The sequence below is a fragment of the Oncorhynchus mykiss genome, chromosome 9 (assembly GCF_013265735.2).
Source record: "Oncorhynchus mykiss isolate Arlee chromosome 9, USDA_OmykA_1.1, whole genome shotgun sequence".
Taxonomy (NCBI): domain Eukaryota; kingdom Metazoa; phylum Chordata; class Actinopteri; order Salmoniformes; family Salmonidae; genus Oncorhynchus; species Oncorhynchus mykiss.
Window position 1 is genome coordinate 65,117,154 of NC_048573.1, and position 20,600 is coordinate 65,137,753.

Consider the following 20,600-nt stretch of genomic DNA (forward strand, 5'->3'; position numbering starts at 1 on the left):
CCATACCTACTGTGAAGCATGGGGGTGGAAACATCATGCTTTGGGGCTGTTTTTCTGCAAAGGGACCAGGACGACTGATCCGTGTAAAGGAAAGAATGAATGGGGCCATATATCGTGAGATTTTGAGTGAAATCCTCCTTCCATCAGCAAAGGCATTGACGATGAAACGTGGCTGAGTCTTTCAGCATGACAATGATCCCAAACACACTGTGGGCAACAAAGGAGTGGCTTCATAAGAAGCATTTCAAGGTCCTGGAGTGGCCTAGCCAGTCTCCAGATCTCAACCCCATAGATAATCTTTGGAGGAAGTTGAAAGTCCGTGTTGCCCAGCAACAGCCCCAAAACATCACTGCTCTAGAGGAGATCTGCATGGAGGAATGGGCCAAAATACCAGCAACAGTGTGTGAAAACCTTGTGAAGACTTACAGAAAACGTTTGACCTCTGTCATTGCAAACAAAGGGTATATAACAAAGTATTGAGATAAACTTTTGTTATTGACCAAATACTTATTTTCCACCATAATTTGCAAATACATTTCTTAAAAAATCCTACAATGTGATTTTCAGGAATTTTTTTTCTCATTTTGTCTGTCATAATTGAAGTGTACCTATGATGAAAATTTACAGGCCTCTCTCATATTTTTAAGTGGGAGAACTTGCACAATTGGTGACTGACTAAATACTTTTGTGCCCCACTGTATAGTAGACTTTGCTTATCAACATGCATTCCTGTTTTATTGCCTTTTTTAAACATAGCATATTTTCATCTCAGTAATGGTACACAAAACTGTACACTTTTTAAAGCTCTCCCCTACTCAAAAACAAATTTCATGCAGTGATTTGATCTACTCTGCAAAAACCACAGTAGAGACCTAACTACCCACATACCACCAGTCTGATACAGAAAACCTTAGCTCCCTATATTCCTCTGTCTGATTATCCCGCCCTCTCTCCCTCCACCCCCACCTCCCTCCCTCTTCATGCCATTGGTCTTGTTTGTCTTTCCTTTTCCCCTGGGCTCGGGGTTTCCTGTAGGGTTGGGCAGCTTCATGTGAGCCATATCTTCCAGACAGCTGTAAAATAGCAGGCCTCACTCCCTTTCCTTCTCTCCTGCCCCACTCTCTCTCTGAATTATTCTCTCCCTCTCTCTACTTCCCAACCTTTATCGCTCTCTCTCCCCACCCTTTCTTGTTCTCCTTCATTCACTCTCACCTCCCCCTCTCTCTCGCTTCCCTGTGCCCTCCCCGCTCTCTCACCTCCCCTCTGTCACTCTCTCGCACCTCCCCCCTCTCTCTCTCGCCTCCCTCTCTTGCTTCCCCCCTCCCTCTCGCTCACCTCCCCCACTCTCACCTCCCCTCTGTCTGTCTCTCGCGCTCTCCTTCCCACCCTTTCTCGCTCTTCTTCATTCTCTCTCGCCTCCCCCCTCTCTCTCGCCTCCCCATCTCATATATATATAAAAATCTCACTTTCCATTCATTCTCCCCTCCACCCTCTTTCCTTCCCTCTCTCTCTCCTTCCTTCCATCTCTCTCCTCTCAATGTCTTTTTCTCTCTCTTTCCACCATTTTGTTTCTCACCAGGCTCCAGTTTTCAGAAGCCAGCTCATTCATCTTCACCCAACGGTCTCTTTCCTCTGTTTCCCTGAATATCTAACAAACACAGACCAAGTGACTCTGGCATTCTGTTCTTGTTATCACTGTTGTGTGTATAATGCATATTGATATATCAAGGTAAAGCACATGTTTGACTGCAGTCATGTGGGTTTTATTATTCAGAGATACCAACCAGTCCAGCCACTGGAAGCTTAGTGAGCCCATTCCCTGGTGATGGCAGGACCATCATACAGAGAGGAAGCACCAGGGAGAATAGCTAGCAGATGTCTGTGTCCAGTTGCAGGTGGTTCCTTTTAATTTAGAAAATGCTCAGTTATAAAAAATAAATAAATGTTTTGCTCCATGAAGGAATCCAAATATGTGTACGTCACTATCTTGTCTATTTCATCATGGTGGCACACACATCATTGGATTCCTTCATGGAGCAAAACATGTATTTATTTTAATAACGGAGCATTTTCCAAATTCAAACGAACCTCCTGCAGCTGGTCACAGACATTTTAGAAGATACAATCTTCATTTTTGATTCGGCCAAACATGTATCACCAAATTAATTAATTGTCTGGGCTACACCAAACAGTACCTATCCTGTAACAGTTAGACCTGCAGCACATTAGCCCATTACAATCTACTAACTACAGGGAGAGAGACAAAACATGCTTAGTAAGCTCGCTGTTGGAAAGTCTCCCCTCAATTCAAGCCATTCAGGGATGCTAACTACCTTTAGTATGGTTGGTATGGTTTTGGAAACATAAGGAACGTATCTTTCATATCAGTGAGAAATGATTTCCAAAAAACAAAACACCTGTGTGTAAACAGAAGACAGATGCAGGCCACAAACATGTTGTCACTGAAAAATACTGTCGGCCGCAACTGTGTTAAAACCGGTTAAAACAGTCTACAGTAAGTGTAGATTTTGCATTTGTGAAATTATTTTGATGTGAAATTAAAGTAGAGGGGTTTATGTTTGTAGAACCGTTGAGAATGGATTCATGTTTAGATGGAGTATTTGTCTGTTTTGGCTTCCAGAGACAATTGGCCTCTAAACAGAACATGTAAGGCCCTTGGACAATACGAAGTGGTGCCACTCTGAAAGGTTTGATGTTGCAACCCAAGCTCCTGTTGATCTTTCCACAGGCCACAGACTGGTGACATACTTGTGCACCCACTTCTTGCTCTTTTCAGATTAAGCATTATTTCAGGCCCCCATTAACACAATTTCCTCAATCACTATCCTCTTCTAGTTTAGTTAATTTATATCACACAGATCCATAGATTTATTGTGAGGTGTTGTGTGGTGGAAGAGTAGTTTGTTGATGAGCTACTCACGGCTGACACAGTTTGGCCAGGTCCTGATCTGTGGTTCCCGGGTGGAGGCCGCGGATGTAGAGGTTAGTTTTGCTCAGCTGCTCTCCACTGAGGCTGCCGCTACTGCTGCTGCTGGTGGTGGTGTGGTTGGGGCTGGGTGGAGCCATCTGGTGGCTGGAGGACACATACGTCGGCTGGGGCAAGACAGAGACAGGATATGACATTAGCAACATGATATGATGACATTGGGTAGTAGCTGGACAGCATGTTACGGGAGATGTGGTTCTGGGTGAGATTAGATATTTGGTGGTAATGTAATAGGGGAGTTTGGTAAAACAAATTTGCGTGTAGAGTAGGTTAACCTTGCTTGAGTTGAGATTTTATGCCTATAGGCTTTAGCACAGAAGGCTAAGATGTGCAGGAGACACAGATTTAAATGCCAAACTGTCACAGTGCAATCCTACAGTCCACCATCTTGAAAAGGCACAAGCATTAGATAAAGTCAGTGCTGTTATCAGTCAACTCTCCAGGGGCCTCATTTATCAATATTGCATAGAAACTATTTAAAAATACTACTTATGAATGGAATTTAGAATGGTCGTACACATATAAAGTGTAATTTATCAAACAATCCTACGAGCGTCATACACACACCGCTAGGAGATAATCATTGGTAAATACCAATTGTTCTCAGCCTCAGTTCTTGTGCACGACCTTTGCTGTTTGCATTTCGAAACACCCCTAACTATCCATATACTGTATGGTCAAAATCATCTCTTTAAAACCTGTGGGGAATATGACTACCGGCTCTCACAGTCTACATCAGAATTAGATGTTCATCCATGTATCTCAAATGTCAAATTTCGAAGATATTCTACACGTTAAATTTGGAAGAGTTTAAGTTCAGGCTTTAACTCCAAATTCTTAAGGTTAGGCATTAACTCTAAATGGTTAAGATAAGTGTTAAGGTTTGGAATAGGCTTATAAGAAAAATATCAAAAACAACTTTCTATTGCAGGAATTGAACTTGCAACCTTTGGAATCAGGGGCAGATGCTTACGCCCATCCCGGTCCACAAAACTGAAACCAACATGAAGGTAACAGTGCTCACTATTGCTTCTAGTGGCCGGTTTCCACGTCATCGCCTGACATCCTTAGACATGGATGGACGTCGAATGCTGACTTGTATCACAGGTGACGTGGCTGGAATATACAATGCTGTGTCATGAAATACAATGGCGCTAAGAGAGGAAAAACAGTTTCAGAGACTGAACTAGACGTGCTAGTGTCAGAGATTGAGTACAACCAGAAGGTTATATTTGTCTCACTCAGTTGTGGCTTGACCGGTAAAAAAACATAGCTACAAAGAGATGACCATTAGGACAACTAAAGATGCTTTAAAACGAGTAGGTAACACTCATCCACTCCCTCCTGTAGGACTATAGGCCAACATTGCTGTTCTGCAGAATGATTGAGTTGGGCATTCCACCCTGGCCACCACATTCAGCAGTGTCTTTTGCACATCACATAACCTATCACCTACACATTAAGTGTAGAGGCCTTTTCTGTTCACATAGTTGAAATCGTTTTGGAATGGTGATTTTATGGCAACGTGGGGGCCATTTGTATTTGGGGACCCATTGATGGCATCATGGTAAAGAAACCCCTCTTGGAACCCCTGTTGTTCAATGGTGTATGGAAATTGTATGTGCTACTGTTCGTTTAGCTGATTTTTAAAATGTATTTTAACTAGGCAAGTCAGTTAAGGACAAATTCTTATTTACAATGACGGCCTACTCCGGCCAAACCTGGACGGCACTGGGCCAATTGGACGCTGCCCTATGGGACTCCCCATCACGCCCGGGTGTGATACAGCCTGAATTAGAACCAGGTACTATAGTGATGCCTCTTGCACTGAGATATAGTGCCTTAGAGCGCTGCACCACTCTGGAGCTGATGATTGTCCAAAACTTTGGCTCATTGAGGGCTGTGAGATGCCGATGGACAAGCTCCCACTGAAACGTGCCAGTTGCCAAACACCAGAGGGTGGATAGGACTTGGATGTGCACCGGAATGGCATGTGTTCACCTTTTTAAAGTAGGTCTTAAAGCTGCAATATGCAACTTTTTTCGGGCGACCCGACAAAATCTTATGAGATTGGTTTTGGGAAACAATATCTGATGAGCCAATCTGTACTTTCTGCAAAAAAAGTCCCACAAAAAAAGCGTTCTCTGTGAAATGCAGCATGTGCCAAATCTAACAACAGAGAAAGATCAGACATCTCATTCGATTTCTCATTTTCTCAGACTTTTATAGTATTTCAACAATGGTTTCACTTTCACACATACCTTTAATTTAACAAATGACTGTAAATGATATGGATTATTATCATAACAAATGAACTGATTTGGTCAGATTATATAGCATGTCAATATGTTGCATCAATTCACAATGGAAATACAATGAACTGAAACATTCTGATGTATCATTGCTCTCACAATTTCACACATTTTCAATATATACAGTATTTTCCCCATTCTACTCTTGCAGTTCCCTTATTTCACCACTTGATACTGTGTGTACGCATAGTCATGTCTGTGTGTAAATTTACCACACTCTCAAGCAAACGTTCATCTTGATAAACCTCACACTTTGCGTGGAAAGGATCCCACGCATGGTTTACACATAGATTTGTGTCTATGCATGATTGACGAATGAGGCCCCAGGCTTCTCATGGCCCCACTGAGTGTAGCCTAATTTACACAAATCAATGAAGAAAACAATTAGCAAAAAGGCAACATTTCAAAATGGTACCCTACAGATCTGGGGTCAGGGCTGACAAATCAATAGCAATTTGCTTAGGGTGGTAGGTAGCCTAGCAGTTAAGAGTGTTGGGCCACTAATCAAATGATCATTAGTTCGAATACCTGAGCTGACAAGGTGAAACATATGTCGACGTGCCCTTGAGCAAGGCACTTCACCCTAATGTTTTCCAGGGGCGCCGTGCTACTATGGCTGACCTTGTAAAACAACACATTCCACTGCACCTATCTGGTGTATGTGACAATAAAACAGTTTTTGTAATCTAACTACACTGCCTGCTAGATAGGCTTTCAGTGTACTTAAATGTCTGCTAGATGGGCTTTCAGTGTAGTTAACTGTTTGCTAGATAGGCTTTCAGTGTACTTAAATATCTGCTAGATAGGCTTTCAGTGTACTTAAATGTCTGCTAGATGGGCTTTCAGTGTAGTTAACTGTTTGCTAGATAGGCTTTCAGTGTACTTAAATATCTGCTAGATAGGCTTTCAGTATAGGAATACCCTGATCTGCTAATAGGGCAATATTAACATAAACATTACCATCTTGACCTATAAATCACCAGACCGTAGATACACTTCTAGACAGAGAACTCTTCACATTAATCACATTAATTATATTTCAGTTGAGTCAGCACTTTACACGGCTGCTATAGCATCAAGTCAATTTATATCAATACTGAGCTTTGGAGTGGAAATCAGTTACTGTTCCAACCAATGACAGGCCATTGTGAATCAATGCTGTCAATTTGGTGGAAAAAGAGATTGCACATATTAGATACAGTAGAAGGTGAAAGCAAGCAGTGTGTCTCAAAATGGATGAAGCTCAGTTAGCCTAATGAGCTTCATTCCAGCCCTCTGTAGTCACCTCCCACTCTGTTAATAACCCCCAGCTCCACTCTGCTTCAGTACTGACCTTGTGGTGTCCAACTAGCTGGGACCGTTGTTTCCTTTGCTCGTGATTGGTGACCTGCTCTAATGAAACAATTCCTCCTCCTCCTCCTCCTCCCACCCTCCTCCTCCTCCTCCTCCTCTCTCTCTAACAACTTACATCCTTCCCCAAACCACTGTTCTTGTCACACCCTGATCTGTTTCACCTGTCCTTGTGATTGTCTCCACCCCTCCAGGTGTCGCTTGATTTCCCCAGTGTATTTATCCCTGTGTTTCCTGTCTCTCTGTGCCAGTGTATTTATCCCTGTGTTTCCTGTCTCTCTGTGCCAGTGTATTTATCCCTGTGTTTCCTGTCTCTCTGGGCCAGTGTATTTATCCCTGTGTTTCCTGTCTCTCTGTGCCAGTGTATTTATCCCTGTGTTTCCTGTCTCTCTGTGCCAGTGTATTTATCCCTGTGTTTCCTGTCTCTCTGGGCCAGTGTATTTATCCCTGTGTTTCCTGTCTGTGCCAGTGTATTTATCCCTGTGTTTCCTGTCTCTCTGGGCCAGTGTATTTATCCCTGTGTTTCCTGTCTCTCTGTGCCAGTGTATTTATCCCTGTGTTTCCTGTCTCTCTGTGCCAGTGTATTTATCCCTGTGTTTCCTGTCTCTCTGTGCCAGTGTATTTATCCCTGTCTTTCCTGTCTCCCTGGGCCAGTGCATTTATCCCTGTGGTTCCTGTCTCTCTGTGCCAGTGTATTTATCCCTGTGTTTCCTGTCTCTCTGGGCCAGTGAATTTATCCCTGTGTTTCCTGTCTCTCTGGGCCAGTGTATTTATCCCTGTGTTTCCTGTCTCTCTGGGCCAGTGTATTTATCCCTGTGTTTCCTGTCTCTCTGTGCCAGTGTATTTATCCCTGTGTTTCCTGTCTCTCTGTGCCAGTGTATTTATCCCTGTGTTTCCTGTCTCTCTAGGCCAGTGTATTTATCCCTGTGTTTCCTGTCTGTGCCAGTGTATTTATCCCTGTGTTTCCTGTCTCTCTGGGCCAGTGTATTTATCCCTGTGTTTCCTGTCTCTCTGGGCCAGTGTATTTATCCCTGTGTTTCCTGTCTCTCTGTGCCAGTGTATTTATCCCTGTGTTTCCTGTCTCTCTGTGCCAGTGTATTTATCCCTGTGTTTCCTGTCTCTCTGGGCCAGTGTATTTATCCCTGTGTTTCCTGTCTGTGCCAGTGTATTTATCCCTGTGTTTCCTGTCTCTCTGTGCCAGTGTATTTATCCCTGTGTTTCCTGTCTCTCTGTGCCAGTGTATTTATCCCTGTGTTTCCTGTCTCTCTGTGCCAGTGTATTTATCCCTGTGTTTCCTGTCTCTCTGTGCCAGTGTATTTATCCCTGTGTTTCCTGTCTCTCTGTGCCAGTGTATTTATCCCTGTGTTTCCTGTCTCCCTGGGCCAGTGTATTTATCCCTGTGGTTCCTGTCTCTCTGTGCCAGTGTATTTATCCCTGTGTTTCCTGTCTCTCTGTGCCAGTGTATTTATCCCTGTGTTTCCTGTCTCTCTGTGCCAGTGTATTTATCCCTGTGTTTCCTGTCTGTGCCAGTGTATTTATCCCTGTGTTTCCTGTCTCTCTGGGCCAGTGTATTTATCCCTGTGTTTCCTGTCTCTCTGGGCCAGTGTATTTATCCCTGTGTTTCCTGTCTCTCTGGGCCAGTGAATTTATCCCTGTGTTTCCTGTCTCTCTGGGCCAGTGTATTTATCCCTGTGTTTCCTGTCTCTCTGGGCCAGTGTATTTATCCCTGTGTTTCCTGTCTCTCTGGGCCAGTGTATTTATCCCCGTGTTTCCTGTCTCCCTGGGCCAGTGTATTTATCCCCGTGTTTCCTGTCTCTCTGTGCCAGTGTATTTATCCCCGTGTTTCCTGTCTCTCTGGGCCAGTGTATTTATCCCTGTGTTTCCTGTCTCTCTGGGCCAGTGTATTTATCCCTGTGGTTCCTGTCTCTCTGGGCCAGTGTATTTATCCCTGTGTTTCCTGTCTCTCTGGGCCAGAATAATATTTATCCTGTCTTTCTACTCCTCTACCTTTCTGTCTTCACTCAGTTTTGTATTCAACATGGCCTTCAAAACATCCAGCAGCACCGAGCCTTGAACCCCTCCATAAATCAGAGGAGTTTTACCACCCCTTCATTTATCACTGTTACTCTCTCAGAGCCCCTTCTTTCACCATGCCCATTCTACATCTCTAATCTGCCTCTCTTCAGCATCAATAGTAAGCATTGCATTGTTTGTTTCCTACAATCACAACCTCTTCCTGTCTGGAGACCCTATCAGGAGGGATGCAGCTGCCTGGGTACTGGGTAGATAGGATCTGTACATGGCTGGTGAATGGGAGCTGGGACTGGGGATGGCTATAGAATCTGTATGATACTTGGATGGAGATGTATGGAGCCTGGTGGTGGACAGGAATTGTATGTTTAATAGTTATATAATCTGTATGCTGGAAGGAGCCTAAGCCTAGATGAGGCCTGTCTGGATTTGTCTGTTGGTTGGATGATGGGGGTGGATAGATGGGCATCGGCCTGCCTATAGGATTTGTGTGATGCTTGACAGAGGATGGAGCCTGGGCTTGGTGCTGAATAGAGCTGTGTGCTGCTGGATGAGGCCTGTCTGGATGGGGCTGGATGGATGGACGTGGGCTATTGAGACCTGTCTGGATCTATGTGTTGCTGGGGGAAGCCTGTCTGGATGGATGGGCGTGGGCCATTGAGGCCTGTCTAATTGGAGATGTGAGCTGGTTAGTGGAAGGCGCTAATCCCTCTCATGTGCTCTCCGGTCAGAAGGTACTGACTCATTAAGGCTGCTCTGCTATGCTCTGTTCATTCTGAGAAAAGGAAGATGGCAGAGAATCAGATGGATCCATACCCACTACCCACTACCCACTACCATACCCACTAGGCTGCCTGCCTGCCTGCCTGCTTGCTGCCTGCCTGCCTGCCTGCCTGCCTGCCTGCCTGCCTGCCTGCCTGCCTGCCTGCCTGCCTGCCTGCCTGCCAGTTACAGGTGTTATCTTGTGACACACAGTACAGCAGGGCTCCCATGAAAAAGAGATGAAAACATTCCTGACCTGGCATGTGTCTGTGTCCACAATGTACAGTATGTAACTGTACGGCTGCACATGATGTAGTTTTGCTCACACAACTCGCACATGAGGTGAATCTCAAAAGTACTTTTCTCGATTCCTCGAATCCACTCTCCTTGCCTCCTCAAAGCTTCATAGGGAAGCAAGGAAAGCCTTTGAGAAGAAGATCCAAGGAGTGAAACGATCCTAGTATCATTTATACGCAGTTCTCAATAAAACACACTTTCTAAATCTGTCAACATTGCACATTTGGCACAAATAAATTAAACATTGCACATCTATTCAAATTCTGCAAAAAGTATTCAATTGTTTTATCTTAGACTTCTATCTGAAAAAGCAAAGGGTTACCTGCTTGGCACAAGTGATTTTCAGAGGCACTGTACAAAATATAATGTTTATGAAAATACACAAGCTCTCTATTTGCTGCCTGGTACTGTATTCTGCTACAGTGTGCAGAAAAGGTTTTGGGAAAAACAAAAGATGGTGGAAAAATAGCGATGGCAGCCTTCTGATACTTCTACTGCAACCTGCAACCTCACCAACAACTTAGAGACAACTGGTGAGGCTTCATTCTTCTCTCCCTCTCTGAGTCAATCTAGTTCTACATTCAAAAGTGCAAAAAACCTAAACCAGCAAACTGTTGTTTTAGATATGCAAAAAAAGACAGTGAAGAAAGAGGAACACCCAGGGTTTGAGAAAAGGGGTTAACTTCAGTCTGTACAGAGAAAGGAAATATTTGCTGGCTCCCTTGTGCATGGGAACAGAACCACTGACAGCCAAAGAAGTCAAGGTATGTAAAACAGAGTGTGGAAAAAAAGAAGAAAATGGGAGAAGAGAGAAGGGGAAGGGATTGTAATCAAAAGCAGGAGAAAGAAAGAGAAAAAATCTGTGAATTCTTCTCTTTGCTGGACCCTTTTTTCTCGTAGTAAAAAGACACAGAGCAGAGTTTACCACTTGACGTTGGTTTTACAAGTTTTCCCCCAGTAACTTTTGAGCTCTCACAATGAGACTAAACGTTTTCCTGGCAAAAAAAGGCTTGAGTTTGCAAAAGCAGAGTAACAGACACCCCTTCTATCCTGAAATGAGCACATTGTTTGAAACCAGAGTGAGCGTCCCAAATGGCACCCTACTTCCTATGTAGTGCACTGCTTTTGACCAAGGCCCATAGCACTCTGGTCAAAAGTAGTGCACTACAGGGAATAGGGTGCCATTTGGGACATAAACAGAATTCCATGAATTCCAGGTCATTAATCTGAGCAATCTGAATTCCTGCCAACCATGAGGCAGGGAAAGGAATAACACAGCCCGGGAGGAGGGAGCTAGTGTTATGTTTCACGAAAGTTAAACACTACCTAGGCCTGTTTCAGCAATGTTCAGAAACAAGTAACATGTGAAAACATCAGGATGAAAACTAGGATCACAAAAAAGTTCATTCTAATTCTGAATTGTACAACTATCTGTGGAAAAACATATGCTTTATAGTTTCTTCATTAAAATTCCCTTAATACCTCACCATCTAACACCCCATATTCAACTTCAGCATTATATTCTGTTCTTTGGATGTTCCATAGCAAAATCATCAGAGTACGTCTTTAAAGTGGCAATCAGCAGATGAAACAATAACAAAGCGTCTTCCCCGCCACTATTTCTGTAAAAAGACGGCCGATGAGGCTGGAGAAATGTAACCACCGTCAAATTCATAGACAGACAGAGCTATGGATGCAAGGACGGACCATCCATGATATCAAAAGGATAGTTTAAATCATGTTTTGAGGCTGTACAGTGTTTGTTTACATTTACTTTGTTTACAAACATTGGAGTAAAACAAGCTTACATTTTGTGTTCTGATGGGGTACGACAGTTGAATTAAGCTCATGAGGCATTTATACTTCAAGAATCAATGGGTATATATAATTAATTTATAAGTCAAGAATTGGATGTAGCACCTGCAGATTGCACTTTTAAATGGTTAATTTTAAAATAAAATACATCTTATCAACTACCAATCAACATCAGTATCATTACAAACTGCTTCAACTGTTGCAAATATGTTACATAATAATCCATCAGCATATTCAATTGAACTAGTTCAGTAGGCTACAGTATTTACAGCTGTGCACTAGCATTTTACATTCAGACAACTCTAATGTGGATGCAACATTAGATAATTATTGGTTACTAATGCCAATAGTAGATCTATATACACTACCGGTCAAATGTTTTAGAACACCTACTCATTCAAGGGTTTTTCTTTATTTTTACTATTTTCTATATTGTAGAAAATTAGTGAAGACATCAAAACTATGAAATAACACATATGGAATCATGTAGTAACCAAAAAAGGGTAAACAAATCAAAATATATTTTATATTTGAAATTCTTCAAATAGCCACCCTTTGCCTTGATGACAGCTTTGTACACTCTTGGCATTCTCTCAACCAGCTTCATGAAGTAGTCACCTGGAATGCATTACAATTAACAGGTATGCCTTGTTAAAGGTGCATTTGTGGAATTTCTTTCCTTCTGAATGCATTTGAGCCAATCAGTTGTGTTGTGACAAGGTAGGGCTATTTGGTAAAAGACCAAGTCCATATTATGGCAAGAACAGCTTAGATAAGTAAAGAGAAACGACAGTCCATCATCCCTTTAAGATATGAAGGTCAGTCAATACGGAAAATGTAAAGAACTTTGAAAGTTTCTTCAAGTGCTGTCGCAAAAACCATCAAGAGCGGTGGAAATTTGTCCTTTGGTCTGGAGTCCAAATTAGAGATTTTTCGTTCCAACCGCCAATCTAAAATATATTTTGATTTGTTTAACACTTCTTTGGTTACTACATGATTCCATATGTGTTATTTCATAGTTTTGATGTCTTCACTATTATTCTACAATGTAGAAAATAGTAAAAATAAAGAAAAACCCTTGAATGAGTAGGTGTTCTAAAACTTTAGACCAGTAGTGTATATTGATTCAAAAATATAAATGCAACACGTAAAGTGTTGTTTCCATGTTTCATTAACTGAAATAAAAGACCCCAGAAATGTTCCATACACACAAAAAGCTTATTTCTCTCAAATTCTGTGCACAAATTTGTTTACTTCTGTTAGTGAGCATTTTTCCCTTGCCAAGATAATCCATCCACCTGACAGGTGTTGCATATCAAGAAGCTGATTAAACAGCATAATCATTACACAGTTGCACCTTGTGCTGGGGACAATAAAAGGCCACTCTAAAATGTGCAGTTTTGTCACACAGCACAATGCCACAGATGTCTCAAATTTTGAGGGAGCGTGCAATTGGCATGCTGATTGCAGGAATGTCCACCATTGATTGCAGGAATGTCCACCAGAGCTGTTGCCAGAGAATAGTAGGTTCATTTCTCTACCATAAGCCACCTCCAATGTAGTTTAAGAGAATTTGGCATTACATACAACCGGTCTCACAACCGCAGACCACTTGTAACCACGCCAGCCCAGGACCTCCACATCCGGCTTCTTCATCTGCGGGATCATCTGAGACCAGCCACCCGGACAGCTGATGAAACTGTGCCCCTACCCAGTCATGTGAAATCCATAGATTATGGCCTAATGAATGTATTTCAATTGGCTGATTTCCTCATATGAACTGTAACTCAGTAAAATCATCGAAATTGTTGAATGTTGCATTTATATTTTTGTTCGGTATATATTCAGCATTTCTATATCTGTAAGAGTAACTGTTTTATATTAGGAAAACAAAGCCAACGTTCCCAGCCATTTCAAGGGGTGGGGCAAATAAAGAAAGCTATTATATTTGGTTAACTTACGTTGCGATCTTTTCAAAGAGAGACCTTATTCTCATCAATATGTAAAACTGATTTGACACATCCAACAATTGGTCGTTGGGTTTACAATTAGCCTTTTGTATTAAACCCGAGAATGAGCGCAAAATGATCTCTGGGATATTCGCAGCGCAAATTTAATCCGTGCATTGACTTTCTCTGTGCCTATGGATAAAGAGAGGAAGAACACTAACGTTCGGATCGCCCCCGACACATAGACTATAATTAATTAATTATACCGGTATCCTATTCTATTATCTTTTCCCAATCTTATTTGGAGGATAGAAAACAGTTCAAAACAATGTTAAATCTACAAAATAGCCTACAGTTAATTTCTATATGGTCCACTTTCAAGGACACTGCAGTTTATAGCCGAGCAACCTAACTGCCAAAGCCGATCCAGGAATGATAGCGGCATATACTATACACTACCATTGGCATAACATTCAGATGGAGTAAATAGAATACAGTATCGCTTTACCTTTTTACTAAGTCTGCTGGTATAGCCGTTGTATGGGTTGAATCCTGTCCTTGGCGGCACAGAGAGCAGCATTTTACAGCACTATGTCCGGAGCGGAGAGCACAGCCAAGCAGGCAGTCATCAGCTGACGTCAGCCAAGGAAATTCAGATTGGAAACTGACTGGGGTTGTGATTTGAGTGGCGCTCTCCCAGCTCTCAGCCATTGGTGTAGCGGCAGCCTATGTATATGTGCGTTGAAGAGCGCGCTTTCTGTGTTCCTTTTTCCATGTATGGCTATTTAGTAAACCTGGACACCACCAGACAGATAACATGTAGGCTTTAGACGTAATAACTTTTTAATGTTCCTATTAAGTATAAATGTCTGTACACACATTTCACTTTCATTGGTATTGTATAAAGGCTTGTATAGTCCTCAAAAATATTATACACTATAAATACATATCATTAAATGATATCTAACATTTGGACTAAAAGTCTAATAGGCCTATAGGTTACTAATATTGACCATGGCCCAACTGATATTTTACCAAAGGCGCAAGGCATTACACCATCACAATCACTATAAAGTATGGCAGTGGGTCATGAATGATCTCTAAACCTCATGTCATGTTCAGGACACTGATGTATTTGGATGGCTCTTATAATTATGTAATGACAGTGTTTTTATAGCCAACTGCAAGTCGCTTGGCAACACAGTCAGTCCCTCAACCCTCTCTCTGCCTTTGCTCCTTGTGTATCTACCCTGATTAGCCCTCAAGGGTGCACAACATGTGTATGCAAGTGTTCACTCTCATCTACATAGTAGTATAAGTGTGAATAGAACAGAACAGAATCAAATCAAATAGAATACCTAGATTTTTTCCAGAGAGAACTTCGGTTGCGGCATTCGGATTAGATAGTAAACACAATGAATTCATTCACATGACAGATTCAACTGCAAATGTTCTTTCAGATACTGAAATGCACCGCAACAAATGACAGTTAAAAACTCCTTTAAAGGCCAGTTTAGGCCAGTTTGGACTAGGCAGAACACAGAAATAGGCTCCCATTTATCTCATTGACATATTAGGAAAACTGGGATTTCACCCAGATTTCATCATAGTGTCTAGTCAGACAGAGTAGAAGCAGAGCGGAATGTATAATAATTGTGTTCCGTCTGTAAAGTTCCAGGACAGTGTGAGTAAAGTGACTTATACCAAATCAAGGAAATGTTGTTACCGGATGGGTGCAGGAGCATTGCAGTTTGATCTGAGTTATAGTTTGGACTTGAATTAACACAGGAATATTGAGCATATTTTAGATTATATTGTTTTATTTTCATGGGGGGACATGTAGGCAATAACAATTGTAAGCAGACTAATGTATGTACCTACAATGTTATTTCCACAGACAATATAACAATGTTCGATATCTATGGTTGTTAAATTGTAACTACCGGCAACCATGTGAATACACAGGTTTTTGACACCTGTTGTGAGCTGAAGAGGGGCCAGAACTGTAGGTTTGGACACTTGTTGTAAAGTGAGTCCAGAACTGTAGGTTTGGACACTTGTTGTAAAGTGAGGCCAGAACTGTAGGTTTGGACACTTGTTGTAAAGTGGGACCAGAACTGTAGGTTTGGACACTTGTTGTAAAGTGAGGCCAGAACTGTAGGTTTGGACACTTGTTGTAAAGTTAGTCCAGAACTGTAGGTTTGGACACTTGTTGTAAAGTTAGTCCAGAACTGTAGGTTTGGACACTTGTTGTAAAGTGGGACCAGAACTGTAGGTTTGGACACTTGTTGTAAAGTGGGACCAGAACTGTAGGTTTGGACACTTGTTGTAAAGTGGGACCAGAACTGTAGGTTTGGACACTTGTTGTAAAGTTAGCCCAGAACTGTAGGTTTGGACACTTGTTGTAAAGTGGGACCAGAACTGTAGGTTTGGACACTTGTTGTAAAGTTAGTCCAGAACTGTAGGTTTGGACACTTGTTGTAAAGTTAGTCCAGAACTGTAGGTTTGGACACTTGTTGTAAAGTTAGTCCAGAACTGTAGGTTTGGACACTTGTTGTAAAGTTAGTCCAGAACTGTAGGTTTGGACACTTGTTGTAAAGTTAGTCCAGAACTGTAGGTTTGGACACTTGTTGTAAAGTTAGTCCAGAACTGTAGGTTTGGACACTTGTTGTAAAGTTAGTCCAGAACTGTAGGTTTGGACACTTGTTGTAAAGTGGGACCAGAACTGTAGGTTTGGACACTTGTTGTAAAGTGGGACCAGAACTGTAGGTTTGGACACTTGTTGTAAAGTGGGACCAGAACTGTAGGTTTGGACACTTGTTGTAAAGTTAGTCCAGAACTGTAGGTTTGGACACTTGTTGTAAAGTGGGACCAGAACTGTAGGTTTGGACACTTGTTGTAAAGTGGGACCAGAACTGTAGGTTTGGACACTTGTTGTAAAGTGGGACCAGAACTGTAGGTTTGGACACTTGTTGTAAAGTGGGACCAGAACTGTAGGTTTGGACACTTGTTGTAAAGTGGGACCAGAACTGTAGGTTTGGACACTTGTTGTAAAGTGGGACCAGAACTGTAGGTTTGGACACTAGTTGTAAAGTGGGACCAGAACTGTAGGTTTGGACACTTGTTGTAAAGTGGGACCAGAACTGTAGGTTTGGACACTTGTTGTAAAGTGGGACCAGAACTGTAGGTTTGGACACTTGTTGTAAAGTGGGACCAGAACTGTAGGTTTGGACACTTGTTGTAAAGTGGGACCAGAACTGTAGGTTTGGACACTTGTTGTAAAGTTAGTCCAGAACTGTAGGTTTGGACACTTGTTGTAAAGTGGGACCAGAACTGTAGGTTTGGACACTTGTTGTAAAGTGGGACCAGAACTGTAGGTTTGGACACTTGTTGTAAAGTTAGTCCAGAACTGTAGGTTTGGACACTTGTTGTAAAGTGGGACCAGAACTGTAGGTTTGGACACTTGTTGTAAAGTGGGACCAGAACTGTAGGTTTGGACACTTGTTGTAAAGTGGGACCAGAACTGTAGGTTTGGACACTTGTTGTAAAGTTAGTCCAGAACTGTAGGTTTGGACACTTGTTGTAAAGTGGGACCATAACTGTAGGTTTGGACACTTGTTGTAAAGTGGGACCAGAACTGTAGGTTTGGACACTTGTTGTAAAGTTAGTCCAGAACTGTAGGTTTGGACACTTGTTGTAAAGTTAGTCCAGAACTGTAGGTTTGGACACTTGTTGTAAAGTGGGACCAGAACTGTAGGTTTGGACACTTGTTGTAAAGTTAGTCCAGAACTGTAGGTTTGGACACTTGTTGTAAAGTGGGACCAGAACTGTAGGTTTGGACACTTGTTGTAAAGTTAGTCCAGAACTGTAGGTTTGGACACTTGTTGTAAAGTTAGTCCAGAACTGTAGGTTTGGACACTTGTTGTAAAGTTAGTCCAGAACTGTAGGTTTGGACACTTGTTGTAAAGTTAGTCCAGAACTGTAGGTTTGGACACTTGTTGTAAAGTTAGTCCAGAACTGTAGGTTTGGACACTTGTTGTAAAGTTAGTCCAGAACTGTAGGTTTGGACACTTGTTGTAAAGTGGGACCAGAACTGTAGGTTTGGACACTTGTTGTAAAGTTAGTCCAGAACTGTAGGTTTGGACACTTGTTGTAAAGTTAGTCCAGAACTGTAGGTTTGGACACTTGTTGTAAAGTGGGACCAGAACTGTAGGTTTGGACACTTGTTGTAAAGTTAGTCCAGAACTGTAGGTTTGGACACTTGTTGTAAAGTTAGTCCAGAACTGTAGGTTTGGACACTTGTTGTAAAGTGGGACCAGAACTGTAGGTTTGGACACTTGTTGTAAAGTGGGACCAGAACTGTAGGTTTGGACACTTGTTGTAAAGTTAGTCCAGAACTGTAGGTTTGGACACTTGTTGTAAAGTGGGACCAGAACTGTAGGTTTGGACACTTGTTGTAAAGTGGGACCAGAACTGTAGGTTTGGACACTTGTTGTAAAGTGAGAAAAAAGTAGACCTGCAGTGTCGATGTTCAGTCCTGGCCAGACAGGGTGTGTTTCCTTCTGCCCAAGAACAATTTGTAGAGTGACTCAGTCAGTTTGTGTCAGGGCCAGCATACAGCCCACACTGGGTATGGTTCCAAAAGGCACCCTATTCTCTATATAGGGCACTACTTTTGACCAGAGCCTACAGGGCCTACAGAGCTCTGGGTACCATTTGGGACAAAACCTGTGACTTCAGCAGAAGTGTCCTCATCATCAGTAACGGGAACGTATTCAAGAAAGGGGCCTAGCTACAGTGACTGAGGTCAGGATGGAGGGTAAAGATTAGGACAGCTATCACCATTGAGACCGTGTCTGTGCCTCGACCTAGGTTGGGCAAAACTAAACATGGCGGTGTTCGCCTTAGCAATCTCACTAGGATAAAGACCACCTCCATTCCTGTCATTATTGAAAGAGATCATGATACCTCACATCTCAAAATAGGGCTACTTAATGTTAGATCCCTTACTTCAAAGGCAATTATAGTCAATGAACTAATCACTGATCATAATCTTGATGTGATTGGCCTGACTGAAACATGGCTTAAGCCTGATGAATTTACTGTGTTAAATGAGGCCTCACCTCCTGGCTACACTAGTGACCATATCCCCCGTGCATCCCGCAAAGGCGGAGGTGTTGCTAACATTTACGATAGCAAATTTCAATTTACAAAAAAAAAAAATGACGTTTTCGTCTTTTGAGCTTCTAGTCATGAAATCTATGCAGCCTACTCAATCACTTTTTATAGCTACTGTTTACAGGCCTCCTGGGCCATATACAGCGTTCCTCACTGAGTTCCCTGAATTCCTATCGGACCTTGTAGTCATAGCGGATAATATTCTAATCTTTGGTGACTTTAATATTCACATGGAAAAGTCCACAGACCCACTCCAAAAGGCTTTCGGAGCCATCATCGACTCAGTGGGTTTTGTCCAACATGTCTCTGGACCCACTCACTGTCACAGTCATACGCTGGACCTAGTTTTGTCCCATGGAATAAATGTTGTGGATCTTAATGTTTTTCCTCATAATCCTGGACTATCGGACCACCATTTTATTAAGTTTGCAATTGCAACAAATAATCTGCTCAGACCCCAACCAAGGATCATCAAAAGTCGTGCTATAAATTCACAGACAACACAAAGATTCCTTGATGTCCTTCCAGACTCCTTCTGCCTACCCAAGGACGCCAGAGGACAAAAATCAGTTAACCACCTAACTGAGGAACTCAACTTAACCTTGCGCAATACCCTAGATGCAGTTGCACCCCTAAAAACTAAAAACATTTCTCATAAGAAACTAGCTCCCTGGTACACAGAAAATACCCGAGCTCTGAAGCAAGCTTCCAGAAAATTGGAACGGAAATGGCGCCACACCAAACTGGAAGTCTTCCGACTAGCTTGGAAAGACAGTACTGTGCAGTACCGAAGAGCCCTTACTGCTGCTCGATCATCCTATTTTTCTAACTTAATTGAGGAAAATAAGAACAATCCAAAATTCCTTTTTGATACTGTCGCAAAGCTAACTAAAAAGCAGCATTCCCCAAGAGAGGATGACTTTCACTTTAGCAGTGATAAATTCATGAACTTCTTTGAGGAAAAGATTATGATTATTAGAAAGCAAATTACGGACTCTTCCTTAAATCTGCGTATTCCTTCAAAGCTCAGTTGTCCTGAGTCTGCACAACTCTGCCAGGACCTAGGATCAAGAGAGACGCTCAAGTGTTTTAGTACTATATCTCTTGACACAATGATGAAAATAATCATGGCCTCTAAACCTTCAAGCTGCATACTGGACCCTATTCCAACTAAACTACTGAAAGAGCTGCTTCCTGTGCTTGGCCCTCCTATGTTGAACATAATAAACAGCTCTCTATCCACCGGATGTGTACCAAACTCACTAAAAGTGGCAGTAATAAAGCCTCTCTTGAAAAAGCCAAACCTTGACCCAGAAAATATAAAAAACTATCGGCCTATATCGAATCTTCCATTCCTCTCAAAAATTTTAGAAAAGGCTGTTGCGCAACAACTCACTGCCTTCCTGAAGACAAACAATGTATACGAAATGCTTCAGTCTGGTTTTAGACCCCATCATAGCACTGAGACGGCACTTGTGAAGGTGGTAAATGACATTTTAATGGCATCGGACCGAGGCTCTGCATCTGTCCTCGTGCTCCTAGACCTTAGTGCTGCTTTTGATACCATCGATCACCACATTCTTTTGGAGAGATTGGAAACCCAAATTGGTCTACACGGACAAGTTCTGGCCTGGTTTAGATCTTATCTGTCGGAAAGATATCAGTTTGTCTCTGTGAATGGTCTGTCCTCTGACAAATCAACTGTAAATTTCGGTGTTCCTCAAGGTTCCGTTTTAGGACCACTATTGTTTTCACTATATATTTTACCTCTTGGGGATGTTATTCGAAAACATAATGTTAACTTTCACTGCTATGCGGATGACACACAGCTGTACATTTCAATTAAACATGGTGAAGCCCCAAAATTGCCCTTGCTAGAAGAATGTGTTTCAGACATAA

General features: G+C 42.2%; 1 protein-coding gene across 2 annotated transcripts in view; it reads right to left on the reverse strand.

The window, feature by feature from the left end:
• LOC110532684 (RNA-binding motif, single-stranded-interacting protein 2) overlaps nucleotides 1–14,186 on the reverse strand; it is a 34,719-nt gene extending 20,533 nt beyond the window's left edge. Inside the window, exons 1-2 of one of the 2 annotated variants that reach the window (XM_036988703.1) lie at nucleotides 14,032–14,186; nucleotides 2,942–3,114 (exon numbers count right to left, since the gene is read on the reverse strand). In XM_036988703.1, the coding sequence (XP_036844598.1) occupies nucleotides 2,942–3,114; nucleotides 14,032–14,103 (245 nt within the window). In that variant the 5' untranslated portion in view covers nucleotides 14,104–14,186. Of the gene's footprint in view, nucleotides 1–2,941; nucleotides 3,115–6,652; nucleotides 6,724–14,031 lie in introns of those variants that run through there. The other variant, XM_036988704.1, reaches the window with a different exon arrangement.
• Between the last annotated feature and the right edge of the window lie 6,414 nt (nucleotides 14,187–20,600).